Raw genomic sequence first — 23,737 nt, forward strand, 5'->3', positions numbered from 1 at the left:
ATACGTTCCGTGACTCTTGATAACATGAAACTTTTCGAGGCGTCAGTATCAATGACGGCTTCCGCCGGTTCTCCGCCAAGCGTGATTAGGGCGTATAGCTGGCTGCGTTCCTGATGCGTAATTACTGGTGGTTCAGCGCTGAGCTCCGTGGGTCCGTCGCGCCTTGTCTCAACTAACGCTAATGGGTCTCGCCGACCGTCGTATTTCACGGACCACTTCCTAACCTGGTCGATGATGGGTGCGAATGTGACTATGTGGTTCTGTTGAAATAACCTGCTTACTGGTAGCTGCTGTAGCCGTAATGATTCCGCGAAAGTGTCCGCGGTCCCTCTGTCTTGATCTGGTGGGAATGTTGTCTTCCAGCTTCCATTTTTTAAATTTTTTCCTGTATTTCGGAGTCTTCGCGCGCCTTGGCTGCCAGTGTAGTTATGCGCTTACGAATCACCCGCGGTGGTCAACTCCCTCTGCGCGAAGGAGATTAGTTGCTCCTTGGACACGTTGTCTAACCACACAAGATTTGACATTTTCATGCTATATGTCTTCCTGATATTATACGATCCGCAGGGTTCCTGCTCAGGCGCCAATTGTAACGAAGCTTTTTGCTGTCCCTGCTTCTTTTAACTTACTGAGGTATACTCGCCATGCCCAGGGTTCGTTACAATTAATTTGTAAACAGTGGGGCTCTCTTCTCTACAAATCGTATTATATTTAACTTTATTTTATAATTTTACTTATAGTTACAAATATTGTCTCCGGCGTTGTAATGTCGTCGCCCGAGGAAAGTGCTGGGACAGGGTAACGGTTGCCCGTTAGAGCAACACCGTTTCCCGCTCCGCTGCACACCTGTGTGCTAGACGATGTGCTGCTCTATGCTATTTCTTCTGGCGTACACGTTGACACTCCTCTGCTACGACGACTGCTCCCGGCTATTTCTGCCGGCGCTCCTGTATGCTTCGATGACGACGTCAGGGCGTATACGTTGACGCTCCTCTGTTACTCTGGTGATGTCTTGTTGAACCACTATAGTCGCGCAAAGACACCAGACCACGGAAAACTGCGTTAGCGACCGCAATGTTGGTCAGAGGATCAACTTACTACCAGGTCAGGATACCAAACTAGCTAGAGGATAAACTCACTGCGTAGTCTGATGCTGAACGTGTGTACGCTGTCACAGTCCCGTGCTGACTGACTGATCATCAGCCATCTAATTCCCCACCAAACCTGCGCTGCGTACTAGCACATTCGCAACATGTTGCATTGGAATGGCGTGTGTTGCTGGGAAGGCGTGTGTTGCTGGAATGGCGTATGTTGGTGGAGGTGGCGTGGTTTTATCGCTGTGTATGCATGCTTGTTGTTGTTTCGTATGCATGTCTGGTTTCTCCGTCTTCTTGTGTTTCTAGAAGTGACGGGGTTTTCCTGTTGTGTTGTGAACAATAGGGTGTGCCTTTATGGGTTGTGTGGACTAAATTCTGTATAGATATTTAGTTCTCACAGTTTATACATTTATTTGATTCGGTAATTAAAAGTTTTGATATCATCTTAAGAGACCAAGTGGGCGCACATGTGCTCATGTGCAAATGTCTTTTGCGAGTTCGGGGGTTGTCAGTTTTCCCTTCTAGAATAAACATCAGAAAGTTGTTCAATTTATGATTTTTATCGTTTGCCATCATCACGAAAGACGCTGAATAAAAATGTTGTTGTTGTGTGAATTACTATAAATTTGGCCTTCGGCTATTTGCCATATTGACTTATGACGCTGCTGATGCTTCAATTGTTGTTTTTGTAGAATAATGTTTGTAGTTTTTATGGGTGACATAGTTGCATGTGTACGCACAAGTGTATGCTGGTTTGTGTATGCATTATTTGTGTCCTTGCCAGCCACGGCTAAACACTTTTCTCAAATATTTCAATACATTTACACATTTTTTCCCTATGCACTAACACCAACGCACATGTTCGGGTTATATTTTTGTTGTGATGCAAAAAAGTTATCTCATTTCTTAATTTATTTGAATGAGTGCGAATGACAAAACATAATAGTCAATAGTGCCAAAAAAAAAGTCCCAAAAAGGGTAATAAAAGACGAATGAAAGACGCATGTCATTCGTGTTCGTACAACAAGGTAAGTAAATGAATTGTATGTGATTTTTTTTTAAATAATTTGCAAATAATTATCAAAGAAAGTTTGTCCTTCAAGGTGTACGGACGTGTTTTCTAACTCGCTCCGTGTATTCAAATTGTGAAAAAAGTAACCAATTTATAAACATAAGCAAATAGTGCACGAAATAAATAGATAAAAACAAAACAAAAAAAAAAATAATAATAAAAACAAAAATGAGTGCTTCGCAGCCTCACCAGCAAGGCCGTAGGCATTCCCTAAATGCCTACTTCAGCTTTGTCGACCCAACAACAATAACAACTACTGGCAATAAAAAGGGTAACGGCGATGATGAGTCATCGCGACGATCAGCAGAAAAGGGAACGCAGCAAAGAACGCAGTCAGCAGAAGCAGCAGAAAACAGCAATCGGGCAACAACAAATGCACTGACAGCAACCAGTCTACCAGCAAGCGCACAGGCAGCGAAGAAAATTACAACGCAAGGTGAGAACGTGATAAAAACAGGCCCGTCTGTACAAACAGGCATTGACCGCTACGTCAATATAAAAAGGAAATTAAGTCCTTCAAAGGCGGCGGTCAATCCAAAAAAATTTCAAAGCGGCACACCAAATAAAACTAAAACGGAAGTTTTAAATGGCAACAGATTTGCCATACTAAGCAATGGTTCAGACGACGATGCGAAGGGTACCACCACAGTCGTTAATGCCAAACCACCTCCACTATATTTGCGCGAACGTAGCAGTAATACTCTTGTTGCGAAATTAAGTGAAATTGTTGGCACTAACAATTTTCATATAGTGCCTTTGAAAAAAGGCAATATAGACGAAACAAAAATTCAATCGTACACTGAAAAAAGTTTTATGGAAATAGTTAAATTTTTGTCAAATAAAAACAAAAATTATTATTCGTATCAACTGAAGAGCTCTAAGGGCCTAGTTGTTGTAATCAAGGGTATAGAGTCCGCCGTAGACTCTAGTGAAGTCAAAGAAGCATTGGAAGAATGCGGTTTTGGAATTAAAACAGTTGTAAATATATTTAATAGAAACAAAGTACCTCAGCCAATGTTTAAAATTGAGTTGTTGCCGAACTCAAATCAACTTAAAAAAATGAAACACATCCAATATATAATTTGAAATATTTGCTGCACCGTAGAGTAACTGTGGAAGAACCACATAAAAGAAACGGTCCGGTACAATGTACTAACTGCCAAGAATATGGGCATACTAAATCATATTGCACTCTACGCAGTGTTTGTGTGGTATGTGGTGATTTACATCTCACTTCTAAATGCACCCTTAAGAAAGAAGAATTAAATAAAAAATGCAGCAATTGTGGAGGAAATCACACTGCTAACTACAGGGGTTGTCCTGTATATAAAGATTTGAAATCGAAGTTGTCACAGGGCATTCAAGCACGTCGTAACCAAATGTTACAAACACCCCGTAATGATATTATAATAACCTCAGAGAAAAGTTCAAAACCTATTACTTCTACCAATAATAATATGCAAGGAAGCTATGCTAATGTGGTGAAAGGCAACACTGTGCAAATGCAACTGCCGCAAAATCCTCCAAATGGAGGTATTGAAACTATGATTATAAATCTTACACAGTGTATGACACAATTTATGTCTAGCATGCTAAACATGATCCAGGATTTAATAAAATCACAAAATCAAATGCTGCAAAATTTATTAAGTAAAAAATGAGCTTACTAAATATATGTATATGTAATGCTAACGGTGTTAACCAACATAAATTAGAGATTATTAGATTTCTGTCTGAAAAAAAAACATAGATGTAATGCTTATATCAGAAACTCATTTAACAAATAAAAATAATTTCAATATACCGGGATTTAGACTATATGTTACAAATCATCCGGATGGAAAAGCACATGGTGGTACGGCAGTGTTGATTAGAAATCGTTTAAGCCATTATGCTCTAGAATCTCATGTTACACCACAGTTACAAGCTACAACAATATCACTAAAAAATCGGGGTTGTGACCTTAACCTTACGGCTATATACTGTCCACCCCGTTTTAAAATTACAGAAATCGAATTTAAAGACTTTTTTGGAACACTAGGTCAAAGATTTCTAGCAGGTGGAGATTACAACGCAAAACATACTGGACGACAGTTGTATCAAACTGTTATAAATAGGCACAATAACCTTGAAATAATATCTCCTGGTAAGCCGACATATTGGCCTAGTGATCGTAAGAAAATACCAGATTTAATTGATTTTGCTGTAATCAAAAATATAGATAAATCGCACGTAACAGCTGATACATGTACTGATCTATCTTCTGATCATTCTCCTGTACTAATAAAGTTATTTGAACAACCCATATTCGTTAATCCAAAAGTTATAAAATCTTATAAAACGAATTGGCTAAAATATAAAAAATACGTCAGTAGCCACATTAATATTGAGTACAAAATAAATACAGAAAGTGATATTGACGGAAGTATAAGAGAAGTTAATGATATAATAACCAGCGCAGCTGTCTTAGCAACACCAAACAAAAGATATACTCGTAATCCGCTTGGCTTCAGAAAAATCTCTAATAGAGAAATAGAAATGCTTGTAAATGAAAAAAGGCGTGCAAGACGTGAATGGCAGATAAATCGCTCCTCCTCCACTCAGCTTCAATTGAAAGCTGCGGTACGTAAATTAAAAAAAGCGCTCAAACGTGAGGAAGAATTGAACACCGAAATGTATATAAAGAAGCTGTGTCCAAATTCAAACAAGCAAAATTCCCTTTGGAAAGCCCAAAAGTCCATGAAGGCTCGAAGTAACGAGAAAACGGCTAATTGTTTTGCAAATCACCTAGAAAAGGTATTTCAACCTAATTTGCCAAAGAACTACTTTAAGCTGTCAATCTTACCCAACACAGCTAAAGAGTCGCTCGAGGCACTTAAGACTTCACCTTCTGAAATTATTGGTATCATCAAAGATCTTAATCCAAAAAAGTCACCGGGACATGATAAAATTTTCCCAAAAATGCTAATTAAGTTGCCAATTATTGCTGTAGAGGTGCTCTCTTTGCTCTTCAATGCAATTCTTGGTTTCGGATACTATCCAATTCCATGGAAAAATTCGCAGATTATCTTGACAAATAAACCTGCGAAAGACTTAACACATCAGTCTTCATACAGACCAATCAGTCTTCTACCCTGTCTTTCAAAAGTATTTGAAAAAGTATTACTATCAAAGATAACTCCTTTCCTCCATGAAAATAATACAATACCCATGCATCAATTCGGTTTTCCTGCGAAACATGGCACAATAAAGCAAGTAAATAGAATTACTAACGAGATAAGGAAAGCATTTGAGCACAGGAGTACTGTTCAGCAATATTTTTAGATGTAGCTCAGGCGTTTGATAAGGTGTGGCACGAAGGTCTTTTATACAAGATTAAAAAAATTCTACCTTTAGAACTGTATAAAACATTGGAGTCTTATTTAAAAAATAGACGATTTGTGGTAAAAGTGAGAGATTTCATATCTGATGAACGACAGATAAGGGCTGGTGTACCCCAGGGCAGTGTTTTAGTCCCAACACTATACATCATATATACAGCAGATCTTCCAACATCTAATAATGTATTAACTTCAACTTTTGCGAATGACACAGCTATAGTGAGCCGTAACAAATTCCACATTTTAGCATCACGAATATTAGCGAAGAATTTAAGTTCTGTCGAAGAGTGGCTAGCGAACTGGCGTATAAACGTGAATGAACAGAAGTGTAAGCATATTACATTTTCGCTAAGACCAAAGATGTGCCCGGCAGTAAAAATAAACAATATATTAGTACCCCAAGCCAACGAAGTAACACATCTTGGTATTCACCTAGATAGAAGGCTCACGTGGAGAAAACACATCTCTAGTAAAATAACATGTATGAAGATTAGAGCTGCAAATTTAAATTGACTTTTCAATAAAAACTCAAAACTTAGCCTAGACAACAAAGTGCTTTTGTATAATGCGGTCATAAAGCCGATTTGGATGTATGGCATTCAACTGTGGGCTACGACCTGTGCAACCAATATTGATATATTAAAAAGGTTTCAATCAGAAATGCTTAGATCAATCACGTGTTCACCATGGTACATGCGAAACGAAAATATCCATAAAGACCTTTGTATCCCTATGGTAAAGAAAGAAGTAGAAGACAGCAGAATTAAATATATATCTAAACTCCGAGATCACCCAAACCCTCTGGCTAATGCTTTGGTACATTCCTGCGATCAAACACGACTTAAAAGAAGAGATATGCCAGCGTACTAAGGAGCAACGTATCACCAAAACAGCTCAATCACTTGCTTGAGCCTGTCTAGTTTTTAATTAGATTTAAGATTTTATAACTTATTGTTAGGCTTTAAGAAAAAGCAGATTCAATAAATAAAATAAAATTTTGAAAAAAAAAAATAATAATAATTACTTCATTTGTTTTTACATCATTGGAAATCAGGAAAACAGAATTAGAAATAGCAGCAGCAACAAAAAAATTTTTAAGTATGTAATATGTGGAAATATGTAAGTGTGTGTTGTTTGAAATTAGCCTGCGCAGTTCAATATAATTCGCAAAAATAACTACATATGTCTTTTATGCGTTTAAGGCGACCTACACAATCCAATGTATTTAATATGTAAAAACACTGCTGGATGAGCGCAACAGAGATGTATGATCACATGTATACGTACGTGTGATGGGAAAAGTGGTTAGAATCTTCACGCGGCTTATGGCAAGCTCACTTTTTTCACTACTTTTGAGGGTTTCTAATCCTACTGTTTCACTAGTTTTTTAACCACTCTTGGCTGGCAGGGGTACCACTGCCATATGCACATATTTATATATGTATGTACATACTATCAGCGCGCATATATAAATTACTGATAACTGATAATATTATTTGAATTCGTGAAAAAGTACATAAACATACATATATGATCATGATATGTACATTTGCATATAAGTTTTGAATGATAAAATATACGATTTATGTACATTTATCACTATATATTTAATTTTTTTAATATGCTATGATAATTTGTTATACTATATACATATATAATGAAGTATATACATAAGTATGTACATATCAAACATAGGAAATAATTATTATTTTCACTTAACCTATTGCTTTGAAAAAGCAAATTATAATTAAAATGTATTCAATGGCACCTGTATTCATAAATAGTATCCACAAAACAAACTCATTTGAATACATATGTATGTTTGCATATAAACGTATAAAAAAGTATAGAGTTTGGTAGAACTTTGAATAATTTTACATTTCCATATTACTGACATCATCTCCTCTCACCTCTACTATCGTCGGCAAGTTTAAAAATATTTTTAAATTAGCAAAAGCGACAACTGAGAGCCTGCTGGCGTGTAGTCGTGCAGCTGTCTAAATAACTGTATCTATAAGAACGGGTGTATTTTAAAATGCGAAAACCCGAAGCGGTACCCAAATAGCTTTCATCATATGACTGCGCGCCCAGGATGTCAAGGCTGTGCTTAAGGTAGGCAAGATAAAAATCGGGTGGTCCATCTATCGCCTCCGGAAATACTCCCCTATTCCCTGTTGCTTAGACGTGGCGCACAAATGCTGCAACCCTGTGGACAGGTCGTAACTGTGTACACGTTGTGGAGCCGGTGGACATGTAGCGAAGTCATGCAATAACGATCCTAGCTGCATGCTTTGTAAAGAAGCACACTCAGCCTTGAATACTACTTGCCCTAAGTACTTGGAGATGGCGAAATCTTTAGGAAAATGAGGATATTGCAATTAAATCTAAATCACTGCGCTGCAGCACAAGATCTGCTTGAACAGACAGCATTTGAAAAAAAAATTGATGTCGCTTTATTAAGTGAACAATACTCCCAGCGTTCGGAAAGCACTTGGACCACAGACAAATCTGGAAAAGCTGCAATATGGTCATGTAAAGGACAATCATTTATATCTCGCTCCAGATATCACAACTGTTTCACATGGGCAAATATACGTGGCATATACTTTGTTAGCTGCTATGCTCCTCCCAGCGCCTCTATTAAATATTTCGAAGAATTCCTCCTGGAACTTGCTCTAGAAACCAGAGGCAAAACGAATCTTACGATCCTGATTAGCGGAACGCAAAATACATTTCAAAAAGGAAATAAAGGCTCCATAATCGACCTCATGTTCGCCAACGACGCCCTTAGTAGGCACATTAAGTGGGCGGTGTCGGACATATTTACAAATAATAACCACATGGCTGTTATTGCCGAACTCTCATATGCCGGAGGGATGGAACGCCGCAGGAGGAGCACATGCCAAAAACGAACTAGGAAACAAAAAGACTTTGATGCCGAACTTCTTGAGATGGTCTGGAGTTCAGAAAATATGCAAGGCGAAGACGCCAAGCACTTGGTATCCACAGTAGGAAAAAAATTGTCCACAGCTTGCGACGCAACCATGCGTAGGACAGCACACCACAACAGCCGAAGGCCAGTGTATTGGTGGAATAAAGAAATAGCTGGGCTCAGAAAACTCTGTAACTCAGCTAGACGCCGCTTACAACTTAATCAGAGTGAAGAAAATGAAAGCAGACTTAGGAATATATTCAAAAGTCAAAAGAAGCTTCTGAAGTCAGCCATTGGTCGCAGTAAAAAGAAGTGTTTTGAAAAACTCTGTGAGGAAGCAAACGAAGACCCATGGGGAACAGCATATAAAATATGTATGTCAAAATTCAAAAACAAGGCACAACAACCCAAAAGTGCATTCTTTATGAGAAATGTTGTCGAAACTTTGTTTCCAAAACACGACAGTATTTCTTATGCTAAGCCTCGAACCGAAGTCATAGAGCCACCACTGCTAGTTAGTGAAGAAGAAATATTGGCCATAGCCGGAAAAATTAAAAGCAGCAAAGCGCCTGGATTAGATGGCATTCCAAACAGAGCTCTAAAGGAAGCCATGATACTGAAACCTAAATTATTCGTAAAAATGTACAATGCGTGCTAAAAAGATTATTTCCCGACCCATGGAAAGACCAGCGATTGGTTCTACTTTCTAAACCAAAAAAGCCTCCGGAGCAACTATTTTCATATCGACCTCTGTGCATGTTTGACACTATTGGCAAAGTATATGAAATCATAGTTAGAAACCGCTTGGAGACAGCAATCCAGAAAGCCGGTGGATTATCAGAAAGACAATACGGCTTTATGAAAAAGACGTCCACCATTGACGCACTAAACGATGTCGTTGACACTGCATAATGCGCAGTAAGTGGCAAGCGATGGAAAGGCGGAACAAAAAAATATTGCGCGCTGGTCACCCTGAATGTGAAGAATGCCTTCAACTCAGCAAAATGGGCAAACATAATCAAGGCTCTGTATGACATAAGCGCTCCTCAATATCTGATGGAAATTGTCATAAGTTATTTCGAAAACAGGCGACTGTTATTCGATACAGATGAAGGCACCAAGGGCTACTTGATTTCGAGTGGAGTCCGGAAAGCCTCGGTACTAGGCTCCCTTCTATGGAACATAATGTATGATGGGGTTCTAAGGAGAAACCAATCGAAAGCTATTAAATTAGTTGCATACGCAGACGACCTTATTGTGGTAGCAGTGGCTAAAGACCTCAACGACCTCCGGAGTAAATGCAATGAGTGCATAAACGGTCTGCGCCAATGGTTCTCATCAATGAGTTTAGAACTGGCTGAGGAAAAGACAGTAGTCTTGCTGATAAGTACAAGAAAAGTGGAAGAAAGAATACCACCATTGGAGAGTGCGAGATTCATTCACAGCCTCACCTAAAATATCTGAAAGTAATAATAGACTCAAGGCTCAAATTTAAGGATCACCTAGAATACACTGCATGTAAAGCGAATAAAATCCTGAATGCCTTGACTAGAATGATGGCAAATAAAGGCTGCGTGTGTTCCAACCGGCGTTTATTACTTGCAAAGGTAATGAGATCGGTTAGGTTATATGCGGCTCCAATATGGATCCAGGCGCTAGACATCAAAGCATATGCCAGACAAATAACCACAGTGCACGGTGGTAGTTTTACGGTGGAAAATTTTACAACACTTATGTGTCAGTCCACTGAGAACTGGAAAGCTGTCAGCGAAGCGGCAGCTTCAGTCATGACAAAACTTAGATACATATATAGAGCAGAATAGGCGTCTGTAAGTCCGTCCTATAGAGGAGACTTAAATTTCTTATCACTCCCACGAAGTAATACCTAATCAGGTGGTCCCGTGGGAGAGTCTGGAGTTGGGAGTAGGTTAGGTTTAGCGGATTAAAGTTCCGCACTTCGGCTTTTGATGCTTCCCCTTACTTCAAAAAAAAAAAAAAACAAACAACTTGTGGAGCTGTAGGACATATAGCGAAGTCATGTACTTACACTGCTAGCTGCATGCTTTGCAAAGGAGTACATTCAGCCTTGAGTACTACCTTCTTCTTCTTCTTAATTGGCGTAGACACCGCTTACGCGATTATAGCCGAGTTAACAACAGCGCGCCAGTCGTTTCTTCTTTTCGCTACGTGACGCCAATTGGATATTCCAAGCGAAGCCAGGTCCTTCTCCAATTGGTCTTTCCAACGGAGTGGAGGTCTTCCTCTTCTTCTGCTTCCCCCGGCGGGTACTGCGTTTAACACTTTCAGAGCTGGAGTGTTTTCGTCCATCCGGACAACATGACTTAGCCAGCGTAGCCGCTATCTTTTAATTCGCTGAACTAAGTCAATGTCATCGTATATCTCGTACAGCTCATCGTTCCATCGAATGCGATATTCGCCGTGGCCAATGCGCAAAGGACTGTGGCAACCCCAAAGTAAAGTGGCAACCCCAAATGCAACTCTGCAAAAAGCATAGATATGGCAACCTAAAAACTGGATAAGCTGTCAGCTTGACGAACCTCCATTTTTCCTTCTTCTAGGCGAATCATCCCGACTGCTAGCACGCTTCATCATTTTCGCTCTTTATTTCATTTTCATTTTCAATCATCAACTTTGTATCAGTTTTTTATATTTTAATAAATCTAAAATTATTGTGGACATCCCACATATTGGTGACCCCGACGTGATCGAAAAATGACGGAAGAAGAAGCGGTAAACCAGGTAATACAAAATTTGCAGCATCGGGGCCAATTTGCAGAGGACATCCAAGCCCGCAACGTGGAAGTGGCCAAAGTTTCCATCAGGATCCCACCATTCTGTCACGCAAAGCCAGAACTGTGGATAGCGCAGGTCGAGTAACAATCCATCGCTGCAGGTATAACGAGCGACAAAACAAAGTACCACACCGTCGTGGCCGCGATCGAAAGCAACGTGCTAGCCCAAATAAGCGACATAATTCTTAATCCACCGAACAGTGAACTGTACACCACGCTAAAAAATCGAATAATAACACAATTCGCGGACTCGGAGCAAAAACGTGTAAAAAAGCTACAGCAGGAACAAGAGCTTGGTGATATGCGTCCATCACAGCTCTTGCGCGAAATGCGAAGTCTAGCCGGCACTACTACTACTAAAGTCCATTTGGATGAGTCGGCTACCTCCGAACATGCGACTAATAATTTCCATTAGCAACGAACCGCTCGTCGACAAAGTTTCCCTGCTCGCGGACAAAATATGTGAGGTTAGTGACACCCCACACGTACACGTGGTCGAAACTCCAGATACAGCAACACGCAATAAATCCAGCATCGAGCAGCAGCTAGCCGAAATCACGAAAGAGATAGCCTCAATAAAGGCGAACATAAACCGTCGGCCTAGAAGTCGCAGCAGAAGCCGTCCTCCGTCACCTTCCGGTATGCAAAACAACAATTCGAATGGTTTGTGCTGGTACCATCACAAATTTGGTAACGAAATGTCGTAGCCCTTGCGTGAAAAAAAGTTAAACTAACTAGTCTGTCGTCAATGGCGGTCGACGACAGGCTCAACGACAAAAACCGCCGCTTAATCGTTCGAGACAAAAAATCCGCAATAAACTTCCTCATCGACACGGGAACTGCAGTCAGCGTAATTCCACCGACGCAACAACAACGTAGATGCCCGGACCTCTACGCAGCAAACAAGTCCACCATAAAAACTTACGGCGAAAAAACTATGTTCCTCAATCTGGGTCTACGCCGCCAGTATTCCTAGAATTTCATCATTGCCCATGTGTCACAAGCCATCATCGGAGCTGATTTTCTATCGCATTTCAACTTAGCAGTCAACCCACGACTACGCAAACTCATCGACGACGTCACAAACACCAGCAAACTGTGTTCAATATCAACAAATAAAAAGTTTCCAATTTATCTTACACCAAAGATTATCAGCCGTTCTACGATTTATTGAGGAAATTCGAAGACATCACGATGGAAAAGTCTTCAGTCAAAAAACCACAACACTTTGTCACGTACCATATCGTCTCTAAAGGACCACCAGTCTTCTCTAAACCGAGACGCTTATCTCCCGAGAAGTTAGAAGCCGCAAAAGCCGAGATACAACTCTTGCTGAACCTGTCGTCCATCGCGCAGCCCATGGGCAATCCCGCTGCACATGACAAAGAAGAAAAACGGCGAGTGGAGGCCTTGTGGGGATTTCAGGCGACTAAACGTCGTCACCGAGCCTGACAGGTACCCCCTGCCACACCTGCACGATATCACTCATTCCCTGCATGGTTGCAAAATTTTTTCCACACTTGATCTGCGTCGGGTCTACCACCAGATTCCTGTGGAGCCGAACGACATACCAAAGACTGCAATTACAACGCCATTCGGCATGTTTAAATTTCCGTTCATGTGCTTTGGTTTGAGAAATGCCAGTCAAACGTTCCAAAGATTCATGGATCACATCTACCGTGAATACGACTTCGCCTGGCCATACCTCGATGATATTTTGATATCATATCGAAGGATATGAATCAACATTGTCATCATCTACAGTTAGTATTTAAAAAGCTACGCGATTACGGCCTTGTTATCAACCGTTCGAAATGCACACTTGGTCAGCCGCAAGTTGAATTTTTAGGATTAAAAATAAACAGTAGTGGAATCGTGAACTATTAGCGGCATACAAACAGTCAAATATTTTCAACATATGCTAGAAGAAAGAGAATTTTTCATCCTCACCGACCTCAAGCCATTGCTGTACGTGTTCCAGCAGAAGCTTGAAAAGGCATCTCCGCGTCAAATGCGTCATTCGGAATTTATCGCACAATTCACAACAGAGCACCGTTATCGACATTCACGTAACCAGAGCAACGATTTGACCACATAAATAGGGTTATCGATACTGTTTGACAATAGTCGATCGTTATTCCCGATGGTTAGAGGCACTCCCGCTCGAAGACATGACGACAGAGACCATTGCTTTCAATTTCTACACGCACTGGATCGCTAGATTTGGAGTACCGAGTAGAGTAACAACGGATCAAGGTTGACAATTTGCATCTACACTATTCCGAGAACTTTCCAGACTTTTAGGCATCAAGCACCCACGTACCACTGCGTATCACCCCGCGTCAAACGGAATTATAGAGCGATGGCACAGATCATTAAAAGCAGCGATAAAATGACACATGACAGACAACTGGGTCGAAGTTCTCCCACTCATTCTTCTAGGTTTTCGTTCCTCATGGAGAGATGATTTAAAAGCGACACCCGCAGAGATGGTTTATGGAAATACACTTCGATTACCTGGCAAATTCTTTGCCGAAAAACATACGCACAATGCCAACGAAGGTGAATTCGTCGAAAATTTACGAATACGCATGCAGTCACTAACTACAAACAACTCAGCGCACGTACATACCATTCGTAGAAAAGAACTTACACTCAACACCATCAGTCTTCGTGCGAAACGACTCAACTCGTCCACCTCTTCAACCACCATACGAGGGACCATTTCCCGTAGTCGAACGCGGCGACAAATTTTTCAAAGTCAAAAACCGAGGGAAGGACGTAAACATTACCATCGAAAGGTTAAAAGCAGCTTTCGTCGCCGAAGATTACCAAACCCCGTCGAATAAACAGTTCAACACAAAGAGCACCAAACAAAATCTGTTCGTGGAGTACGCTTTCGTCTTCCCGATAGGGGGGAGTGATGTGGTTTGGGGTTAGTAATGTGGCAACCCCAAAGTAATGTGACAACCCCAAAGTAATGTGGCAACCCCAGATGCAACTCTGCAAAAAGCATAGATATGGCAACCCAAAAACTGGATAAGCTGTCAGCTTGACGAACCGCCATTTTTCCTTCTTCTTGGCGCATCATCCCGACTGCTAGCACGCTTCATCATTTTCGCTCTCCATTTCAGTTTTATACTCTCGCAACAAAGTTGCTAAGGAGAGTATTATAGTTTTGTTCACATAACGGTTGTTTGTAAGTCCTAAAACTAAAAGAGTCAGATATAGGGTTATATATACCAAAGTGATCAGGGTGACGAGTAGAGTTGAAATCCGGATGTCTGTCTGCCTGTCCGTCCGTCCGTCTGTCCGTCCGTCCGTGAAAGCTGTAACTTGGCTAAATATTGAGATGTCATGATGAAACTTGGTACACGTATTTCTTGACTCCATAAGAAGGTTAAGTAGATGGGCAAAATCGGCCCACTGCCACGCCCACAAAATGGCGGAAACCGAAAACCTATATACATTTCAAAAATGGAAGAAATCGGATAATAACCTCGGCCACCTCCCATACAAAGGTTATGTTGAAAATCACTAAAAGTGCGTTAACCGACTAACAAAAAACGTCATAAACACTAAATTTTACGGAAGAAATGGCAGAAGGAAGCTGCACCCAGGCTTTTTTTAAAAATTGAAAATGGGCGTGGCGTCGCCCACTTATCAACTACTCGACCGATTTCAATGAAATTCGGTATGTGATATTTTCTTAACACCCTGATGACATGTACAAAATATGTATGAAATCAGTTCACAACCACGCCTTCTTCCAATATAACGCTATTTTGAATTGCATCTGATGCCTTCTCTGTATAATATATACATTAGGAACCAATGATGATAGCGGAATAAAACTTTACACAAATACGGTATTTGAAAAATATGTAAATGACGGATAATGAAATCTCGATTATCACTTTATCGTGCGAGTATAAAATGTTCGGTGACACCCGAACTTAGCCCTTCCTTACTTGTCAATAATCAACTTTGTTTCAGTTTTTTATATTTTAATAAATCTAAAATTATTGTGGACATCCCACAGGACTATAAATCTTTCGCAGAACCTTTCTCTCGAAAACTCTCAACGTCGACTCATCGGTTGCTGTCATCGTCCAAGCCTCTGCACCATATAGCAGGACGGGAATTATGAACGACTTATAGAGTTTGGCTTTTGTTCGTCGAGAGAGGACTTTACTTTTCAGTTGCCTACTCAGTCCGAAGTACCACCGACTTCAATGCGTGATTGACCGCTAGAGGTAGTAACCATCGTTGGTACCTGATATTTGGCAGGTTTGGCGTATTAAAGTTCCGCACTTCGCCTTTTGAGGCTTCCCCCTACTTAAAAATAATACACATGTGCGTACACATATAAATATACATTCATACACATATGTGTACACAAAACAGGAAATTAAAAATAAGCGCACGTTTGATTCGCTTTTAGTAGAGGAAATAATAAAATTATAACTAAAAATTTGGAAATTTGTCACGACATGGGGCAGGTATTTGCAAATAAATTTTTGTTTAAATGAAATTGTACTTATCCATTTTTTTAAATTTAGTATCCACTTGGATCGTCCGGAATTCCGGTAAGTCTTAAGACAAAATCACTATTCACTATTCACTGATTTCACTATAAAAAACTATGATTATTCCGCGAAAAATTCAGGAGCGCAAAAAACACTTATACTTCACTCAACACTGTGATCAGCTGGTCTCCGTTTTCGTTTTTTTCGTTTTGCTTTTGGTTTAAGCATTGCCAATGCTTCATAATAATTAGGTTTTAGCGGCAGGGTCTGAACGTACTCATTTCTCACTGAGGTATGGCCTCTGAGAATGGTAGGTATGAGGCGTACACCAGAGAATCATTTTCGGAGGAATTCTAAAATTTTGAGAACGGCCCCTAACAGCAGAAATGAGGAATCCACCACTGCTGCATCAACATTTAATGATGAAACTGCTGACCGGGTAAGCAAAAAAGAAGAGAAATCACTAAGTAATAAACCTCCAACTATTTTAGCAAACTGGGTTGCAAAATAAAAGAGTTGGAAAATATGACGGCTGGTCAAAGGCACGTAAACCAGGCTATGCCCGATTTACTGAGTAGCATAAAGAGCCACACAGCTTTTTCATATTTTTAAAGAGATGTATATCTCAAAGATTCTGCGAGAAGCATCGGGAGAACTACCCGGAGGGTGCGTCGTATGCTGACATCCTCCGGAAGATAAAAAGCGACAGGGATCTTGAAGAGTTGGGATCAAATGTGACCTACATACGAAAACCATGAAAGGAGACCTATTGATTGAGCTAAAAAATCAGGCGGAGAAGAGAGCCCAATCATTCCAAAACGTCTTAGAGGGAGCGGTGGGTGAAATGGCGCTGATACAGCCAAAAACCCTAAAGAAATCTGCGAGGCGCTAAAAAAGAGTGTGGGATCCAAAACCCGGAGAAATCAAGCGTCAGAAGTATGAAAAAATCCGTAGTGGCCCACAGATAGCTCTTGTATGCCTACGTGCTCAGGATGCTAAAACTGCACTAAGTTGGGCAAAATTAAGAAAGGGTGGTCGATCTGTCGCCTTCGAGAATACTCGCCTATTTCCAAATGCTATAAGTTTTTCCACCTGGGTCACATGGCGCGTAACTGCTGCAGTTTGACAGACTTCTCAATGCACACGTTATGTAACCACGGGGCATTTAGCAAAGCTATGCATCAACGTTTCGAACTGCATGCTCTGCAAAGGGAAACACTCAGTATTGAGCATGTCTTGCCCCAAGTACCTGGAGATGATGAAGTATCTAAGAAAATGAGAATAATACAGTTAAACTTAAATCATTGCGCAGCAGCACAGGATTTGCTAGATCAGACACTTACAGAAGAGAACATTCTTTCGCCATACTAAGTGAGCAATACTCCCAGCGTCCGGAAAGCACATGGATTGCAGACAAAACCGGCAAGGCGGCAATATGGTCCTGCAAAGGACAACTTTTCAAGACCAGCTCCAGAGAAGCTCATAACTGTTTCTCATAGGCGAATATACAGGGGATATATTTTGTAAGTTTCTATGCTCGTCCCAGCGCAGCAATTACAGAATTTGAAGATTTCCTCTCAAGACTGTCTTTAGAAAACAGAGGCAAAACTCCAATTGTAATAGCGGGAGATTTTAATGCATGGTCGACTGCATAGAGCAGCAGATATACAAACCATCACGGGCGCCTAATTCAAAAAGGAAACAAAAGATCCATAATTGACATTATGTTCGCAAATTATTCACTCAGCAGGCACATTAAGTGGACAGTGTCAAATACATACACAAGTAGTGATCAAATTGCGATTATAGCTCAAATTTCGTGCACCCCAGAGCCGGAACTCCTCAGCAGAAACACTTCCCGAAAGCGAAGCTGGAAGTAACAGGAGTTCGATGCAGACCTTTTTGAGCTAGTGTGGAGTGCATCAAGAGCACCATATGACGAAGCCGCTCATCTGGTATCTACTGTGCGAAAGAAACTGGTCGAAGTATGCGATGTGACAATGCGTTGAACACATCACAACAAGCGGCGCCTGGTATATTGGTGAAATGAGGAAATTGCCACTCTGAAAAAGCTTCGTGACTCAGCTAGACGGCGTCTGCAGCGTAACCACAATGAAACGAACGAAAATCCACTTAGAGAAGAATTTAAAAGTCACAAGAAGCTCCTGAAGGCGGAAATTACCCGGAGCAAAAAATCATGTTTTGAGAAGCTATGTGAAAAAGCAAACATTAAAAATTAGCAGCAACAACCTAAAGATGCATTTTTTATGGAAAAAGTCGTCGAAACATTATTCACGAAAAACGATCAGATTTCCTATACCAAGCAACGAAACGAACCTGAGTGACCCTCGTTAGTCACGGAAGAAGAGTTATTGGCCATAGCAAAGAAAATCAAGAACACCAAAGCGCCTGAGTTGAATGGGATACTCAACAGGGTCCTGAATAAAGCTTTAAGCTCAAAACCTCAACTATTCGCTAAAATGTACAACGCGTGCATATAGGAAGAGTTTTTCCCCGACGCGTGGAAAGTACAGCGATCGGTTCTGCTCCCAAAACCAAAGAAACCGCCTGAAGAACCTTCATCGTACCGACCTTTGTGTATGCTCGAAACAATGGGTAATGTGTACGAAAGTATTATACGAAGCCTTTGGAGTTAGCTATCCAGAAAGCCGCGGATTATCAGACAGACAATACGGCTTTATAAAAAAAGAGATCCACTATTGACGCACTACTAGAAGTTGTTGATACTGCGAAATGTGCAGTAAGTAGCAAAAGATGGAAAGGGGGCACAAAAAAGTACTGCGCGCTGATTACCCTGATACAAAATCATCACAGAACATGCCTGCTTCAAAGCATATTTGAAACGATTCGGACACGAAAATAAAGATACATGTGATTATTACGGAGGCTATACCGTCGAAAATGTGGTACACACATTCTTCTACTGGCCAAAATATAATTATGAGAGGCAACATTTGAAAAATGCGTTGGGTATAGACCTAACGCCCGATAAGTTGGTAAACCAAATGGTCGAATCAGTAGAGAAGTGGAAAGCTGCTTGCGAAGTTGCAGCCAGAGTTATGAAATCCCAACGTGCCAGCGAACAGCGCCGGAAAAGAGAGCTGTTAAATTTAACGAACAACTACGACTATCATTGACGTGACGGGAAAGGTTGGCGACGAACAATGTACGAGGGGAGTTATCAGACCAAAAGAGGTGGGCCCAAGTAAATGCAACTTTAAACTGAATGCATTTTGACCATCACGCACGCATGAGTGTCACTCAACCATCCTTCCGACGTAATACTAAGTTCGGTTTAAAATACCACACTATCATGGGGTTCAGGCATTCGATGCTTCCTTCTCGCAAAAAAAAACAAACAAAAAACACATGCGAACATATGAAAATATGTCACCCACACAAACAACGTACTTTGTTCTACAGAAACACCAATTGCCTCAAATATCATCAGCGGCGTCACAAGTCAATATGGCAGCCAAATGGTCGAAGCCCGTAAATGGTCGTAGTAAATCTTACAAAAAAAACACAGTTTCATTATTGAACGCTAGCGCACTTTCAACAAGCTAACTTGGTTCATTTTTAAAAGCATCTCCTCGAGCATGCCTCTGCCAACAAGCGTGTTTTTGCGACGATGGTAAAAGCTTAAAATCATAAATTGAACAATTTTCTGATGATGAGAAATGAAAACTGGCAACCCCGCAAACTCGCAAAACACGGAAATAAGTGACAAAAATGGCTACATAGTTCTTGTCGACTTAAACTATTTGACTTAAACTATTAAAACGCATCTCCTTGAACATGCCTCTGCCAATAAGCGTCTTTTTGCGACGATGGTAAAAGCTAAAAATCATAAATTGAACAATTTTCTGATGATGAGAAATGAAAACTGGCAACCCCGCAAACTCGCAAAACACAGAAATAAGTGACAAAAATGACAACATATTTCTTGTTGACTTAAACTATTTGTCGTTTCTAAAATATATTTCCGTGGCTCAAATTCAGCATCGATTTGTGTGCAAGCTCATACATACACATACATATTTACAATGGTTTGTCGGCAAAGCTGTTAGAGCGGCAATGGAAGAGGAGACCATTAGCGATTGTTCGCTTATTTTTTCTGCACAGCTCGGTATTCTACCAACAACACAATGTTGTGACGCTTTGTCGTCGCGTTGGGCCGTCGATACGTTGACTCTTCGACAAAACGTGAGCTTCGGCAATTGGTTGTCCGGGTCAACGCAGATTTCACATGAAGCAATGAGTGTGCATGTACTATATACATACAATACATATGTATGTAGTATGTAGATATGAGTGTACATATTTACATTCATACACACATATGTGGCATGTAGACAATTTTGCAAACATCATGCGTATGAAATTGAATTTAATTCAAGCGTAATTTTTTTTACTACGAATTACAGACCATTCTATTCAGATGAAATATCCTAATTTTATTGATTTTTATTTTATTTTTTATTTGAAACTTAACAATATCAAAATGTTTATAAAATTAAAAAAATGTTTAAAAAAATTAAATATTGAATAATGCCGAATTAAAAAACTACAAAATTACATTGAAAATGCGAATTTCTCTTATGACTTATTGATTAAGATAAGTCATTTCATTTCACACGCCTTTTTTTATACTAAAAATAATGACTTAACAAGCACTAAAAATACATTTTTAAAGCTACTACTAGAACTCAAACAATGGGGATTGAGATCTGGAGCCACCCTTGCTTATGAAAAGTGCAAAATTTTGCACATCTGTCGAAAACAAGGCTGCCCCGCAATTGATATCAATGTTGAGCTCACTAACATTCAAAATGTAAAAAACTTAAAAATATTAGGCATTGTTTGATTCTAAATATTCTTTCAAAGAGCACTGTCAGCATTTAAGAAAAAATCTAGCTACCAGGCTTAATATTATTAAATACATATCATAAAAAAACCTTTGTGTACATACTAACACTTTAATTAATATAACAAGATCAATGATGCTATCAAAAATAGATTATGGACTCCCTATTTACGGGTGGTGCGCTAACACACATATAAAACTTTTGCAAGCGCCATACCATACAGCGGCTCGACGTAGTTTGAACGCTTTCCCCACTTCAACAGTTAAATGTATGTTAGCAGAAGCAGGTCTCCCCTCCATTGTTGAAAGGCGCGATCTCGCTACGTGGAGACTGATCCCAAAGTTTATTAATACCTGAAATAAAACGCTATTCAACATATTCCGTCTCGATGCATCCCACAAACGCAACTACTCCACCAAATCTACTATTCGTAGGTGCATATCCTATTGCAAAGAATTAGAGATTCAATTACCCTTAATGGGCAATCAAATTTATAAGCAAGTGCCTTGGTCGCTACCATAATCTTCTGTATCCGAGCTTTTACACACCTACCCTAAAGCACACACCAGTAACGAATGCTTTAAACAACTATTCATTGAGCACTTTAACAGTAGGCAGATGATCAACTGGATCCCCATATTTACAGATGGATCAAAAACTGACCACAGTACAACGTTTGGTGTAGTGCACCAAAATGGAACACTCATAACAGCCGGTTAGCTCCCATTGCACTGTTCTATTTATACAGCAGAAGCAGTCGCGGTACTACAAGCCGCAGAATTTGCAACTAAAAACAAAGGGCAGTTCGTTATTTGCACAGATAGTATATCTGTAGTCTCAGCAATTAAAAATATTTACCACGATAACTCTATTATCAACTGAATTAGGGACAGACTTATAAAATACAAAAAGAAACTCCAAATCTTTAGGGTTCCTGGGCATAAGGGCATCCCAGGCAACGAGTTTGCCGATGAAGCGGCCAAAAACGGAGTCTCATCACCATGTCTAACTTTTAATGCATCGCCGAGCAACGATTTACAGAAGATGATAAATAGACACCTCCGTAACAAACAAATTGCGGACTGGTCCCATTATCAGCATCCTTATTCCACCATTAATCGTGAATGTGCTAAAGCGCTTTACCCAGCGGATTTGTCAAAGAACGAAATTACCTATTTCACTCGACTGAGGCTCGGGCACACAGTGATCACGCATGGCCACATTCTTCAATGTGAGACTCCACCTGTATGCCCGCATTGTCCAAACCGCCTAACTGTCCAACACATCCTCGACTATTGCCCAAACCTATCGGCGTTTCGAGCAAAGAATTTTGGTACTAATGTACTGTCAACTCTACTAAATGAAATTAACATCGGAAACGTTAAAAAAGTAATAAAATATATCAACGATATTAATCTGAGCAGCAAAATTTAAACCAATTTTAACCAAATAAAAAATATTACAATATCAATATGTTAAATTCGGAATATAAGAACAGCATTCGTATATAAGAAAAAAAAAAAACATTGTAAACATTTAATCGCACCGTAGGCCCTGGTAGCTAGTGTGTATTTACTCAAGTTAGTTTAATATTTCATGTTACTCTAATAAATAATAATAATAATAGAAAATCGTTCGATTTCTCTTAATGTTTTATCGTCTACTCCAATAGCTAATTTAAAGCGTTCATAGGTCGCAATGCATTCGAGGACAATCAGTCACCAAAACGTCCGATTTCCGCACAACTGACTCACCTTCCAAGTTAAATACAACGCAATTTCTTTACTAAAGGTTCGTATCCAGCTCTCTAGTAATTGCTCAAGAAAAAATATACATTATTTCTTCAAGTAATTTTGACAGCTGCTAACGCATTGTGAATGATCGACATTAGAAGAGCAAGAGAGAATAAATAATGAAAATAAACTTTGTGTGTAATATGTATGTATGCATTTGTGTAATAACATAAATATTTTCATTGCGATTTAAGAAATGTTGTTGATGATTGGTCAGTTTTATACAACATTTCAAAAGTAACTATGCTTCATAATAGTGGTTTTAACTATGTTGGGATGAATTTAACGATTACTTTGAATTTCTTTCAAGAAAGAATTGTTGATTTCATGTTTCTTCGCAAAACCCGTTTTGCCATATTCGCATTTTATTGAAAAAAGTATTTAAAATTAGTACTAGATTTCTTTAGAGCTGCATACTAGCACAAGTAAATTTATCGCAGGAAAGTTTCTTGACCGTTTCTTAAGCGTTTTTTATATGAAGTTTTTACATTTCTTGAGAGCTGGATACTAAGCTTAACACAACAGAATTAGACCCGAACGAAATATGTGATGACATTTCCCACCATAACAACTACGATAATGCAAGTCAAATAAGCTTGACACTACTTTTTTTTAGACTAGCGCCGTCTTCCCTGCCTTATTACAGTAGAAACAAGGCGTGCAGGCACAGTAGATTTTGTGATTGATATAGGATCTAATAAGAATTATATTCAATCAACTAGGATTAGGAACCCAATTTTGAACGAAAAGCCCTTTACGGTAAAATCAGTTGCCGAGACAATTAAAATTAGCCATCACATCTTTGTAGACATTTTTGGACCAGCAGTAAGAAAAAAGCTCTTCATATTACCAACTCTAACAATTAAAAGCAATCATTCATACCGATAAAACTTTAATGACAATTTGCCAAAATATAAATATAACGTTAAAACAGCGAATATCACACGAAATTAATAATGTGGCAATCGATATTATACATCTCACACTACAACAACAAACAAAATTAATAATATTATTAAGTGCCCAAACCTTTTCGCCGGTCCTGATGGAAAACTCACCTACACCACTCTCGTAAAAGGTGAACCCTTGAAAAGAAGTATCGAAAAGCCACATTCCAAAGAGTACTAGATGATATCCTTCGTCAACATATAGGAGTAAGATGCTACGTAAAGACGACGTAAAAATATTCGGCTAAAACAAAGAAGAACACTTTAAAAATATAGAACTAGTATTTC

The 23,737-nt window shown here is 39.6% G+C and overlaps 1 protein-coding gene across 14 annotated transcripts in view; it reads right to left on the reverse strand.

Moving 5' to 3' along the window:
- Positions 1-23,737, reverse strand: part of LOC120780668 (inositol polyphosphate-5-phosphatase A) — a 530,962-nt gene that overhangs the window by 376,709 nt on the left and 130,516 nt on the right. For 11 of the 14 annotated variants that reach the window (XM_040112928.1, XM_040112926.1, XM_040112927.1 and 8 more), the window contains one exon: positions 23,532-23,693. The exons of 2 other annotated variants lie outside the window; for them this stretch is intronic. In XM_040112928.1, coding sequence (XP_039968862.1) covers positions 23,532-23,615 — 84 coding nt within the window. In that variant the 5' untranslated portion in view covers positions 23,616-23,693. Of the gene's footprint in view, positions 1-23,531; positions 23,694-23,737 lie in introns of those variants that run through there. One more of the 14 variants, XM_040112934.1, reaches the window with a different exon arrangement.

This window comes from Bactrocera tryoni, unplaced genomic scaffold (assembly GCF_016617805.1).
Source record: "Bactrocera tryoni isolate S06 unplaced genomic scaffold, CSIRO_BtryS06_freeze2 scaffold_25, whole genome shotgun sequence".
Taxonomy (NCBI): domain Eukaryota; kingdom Metazoa; phylum Arthropoda; class Insecta; order Diptera; family Tephritidae; genus Bactrocera; species Bactrocera tryoni.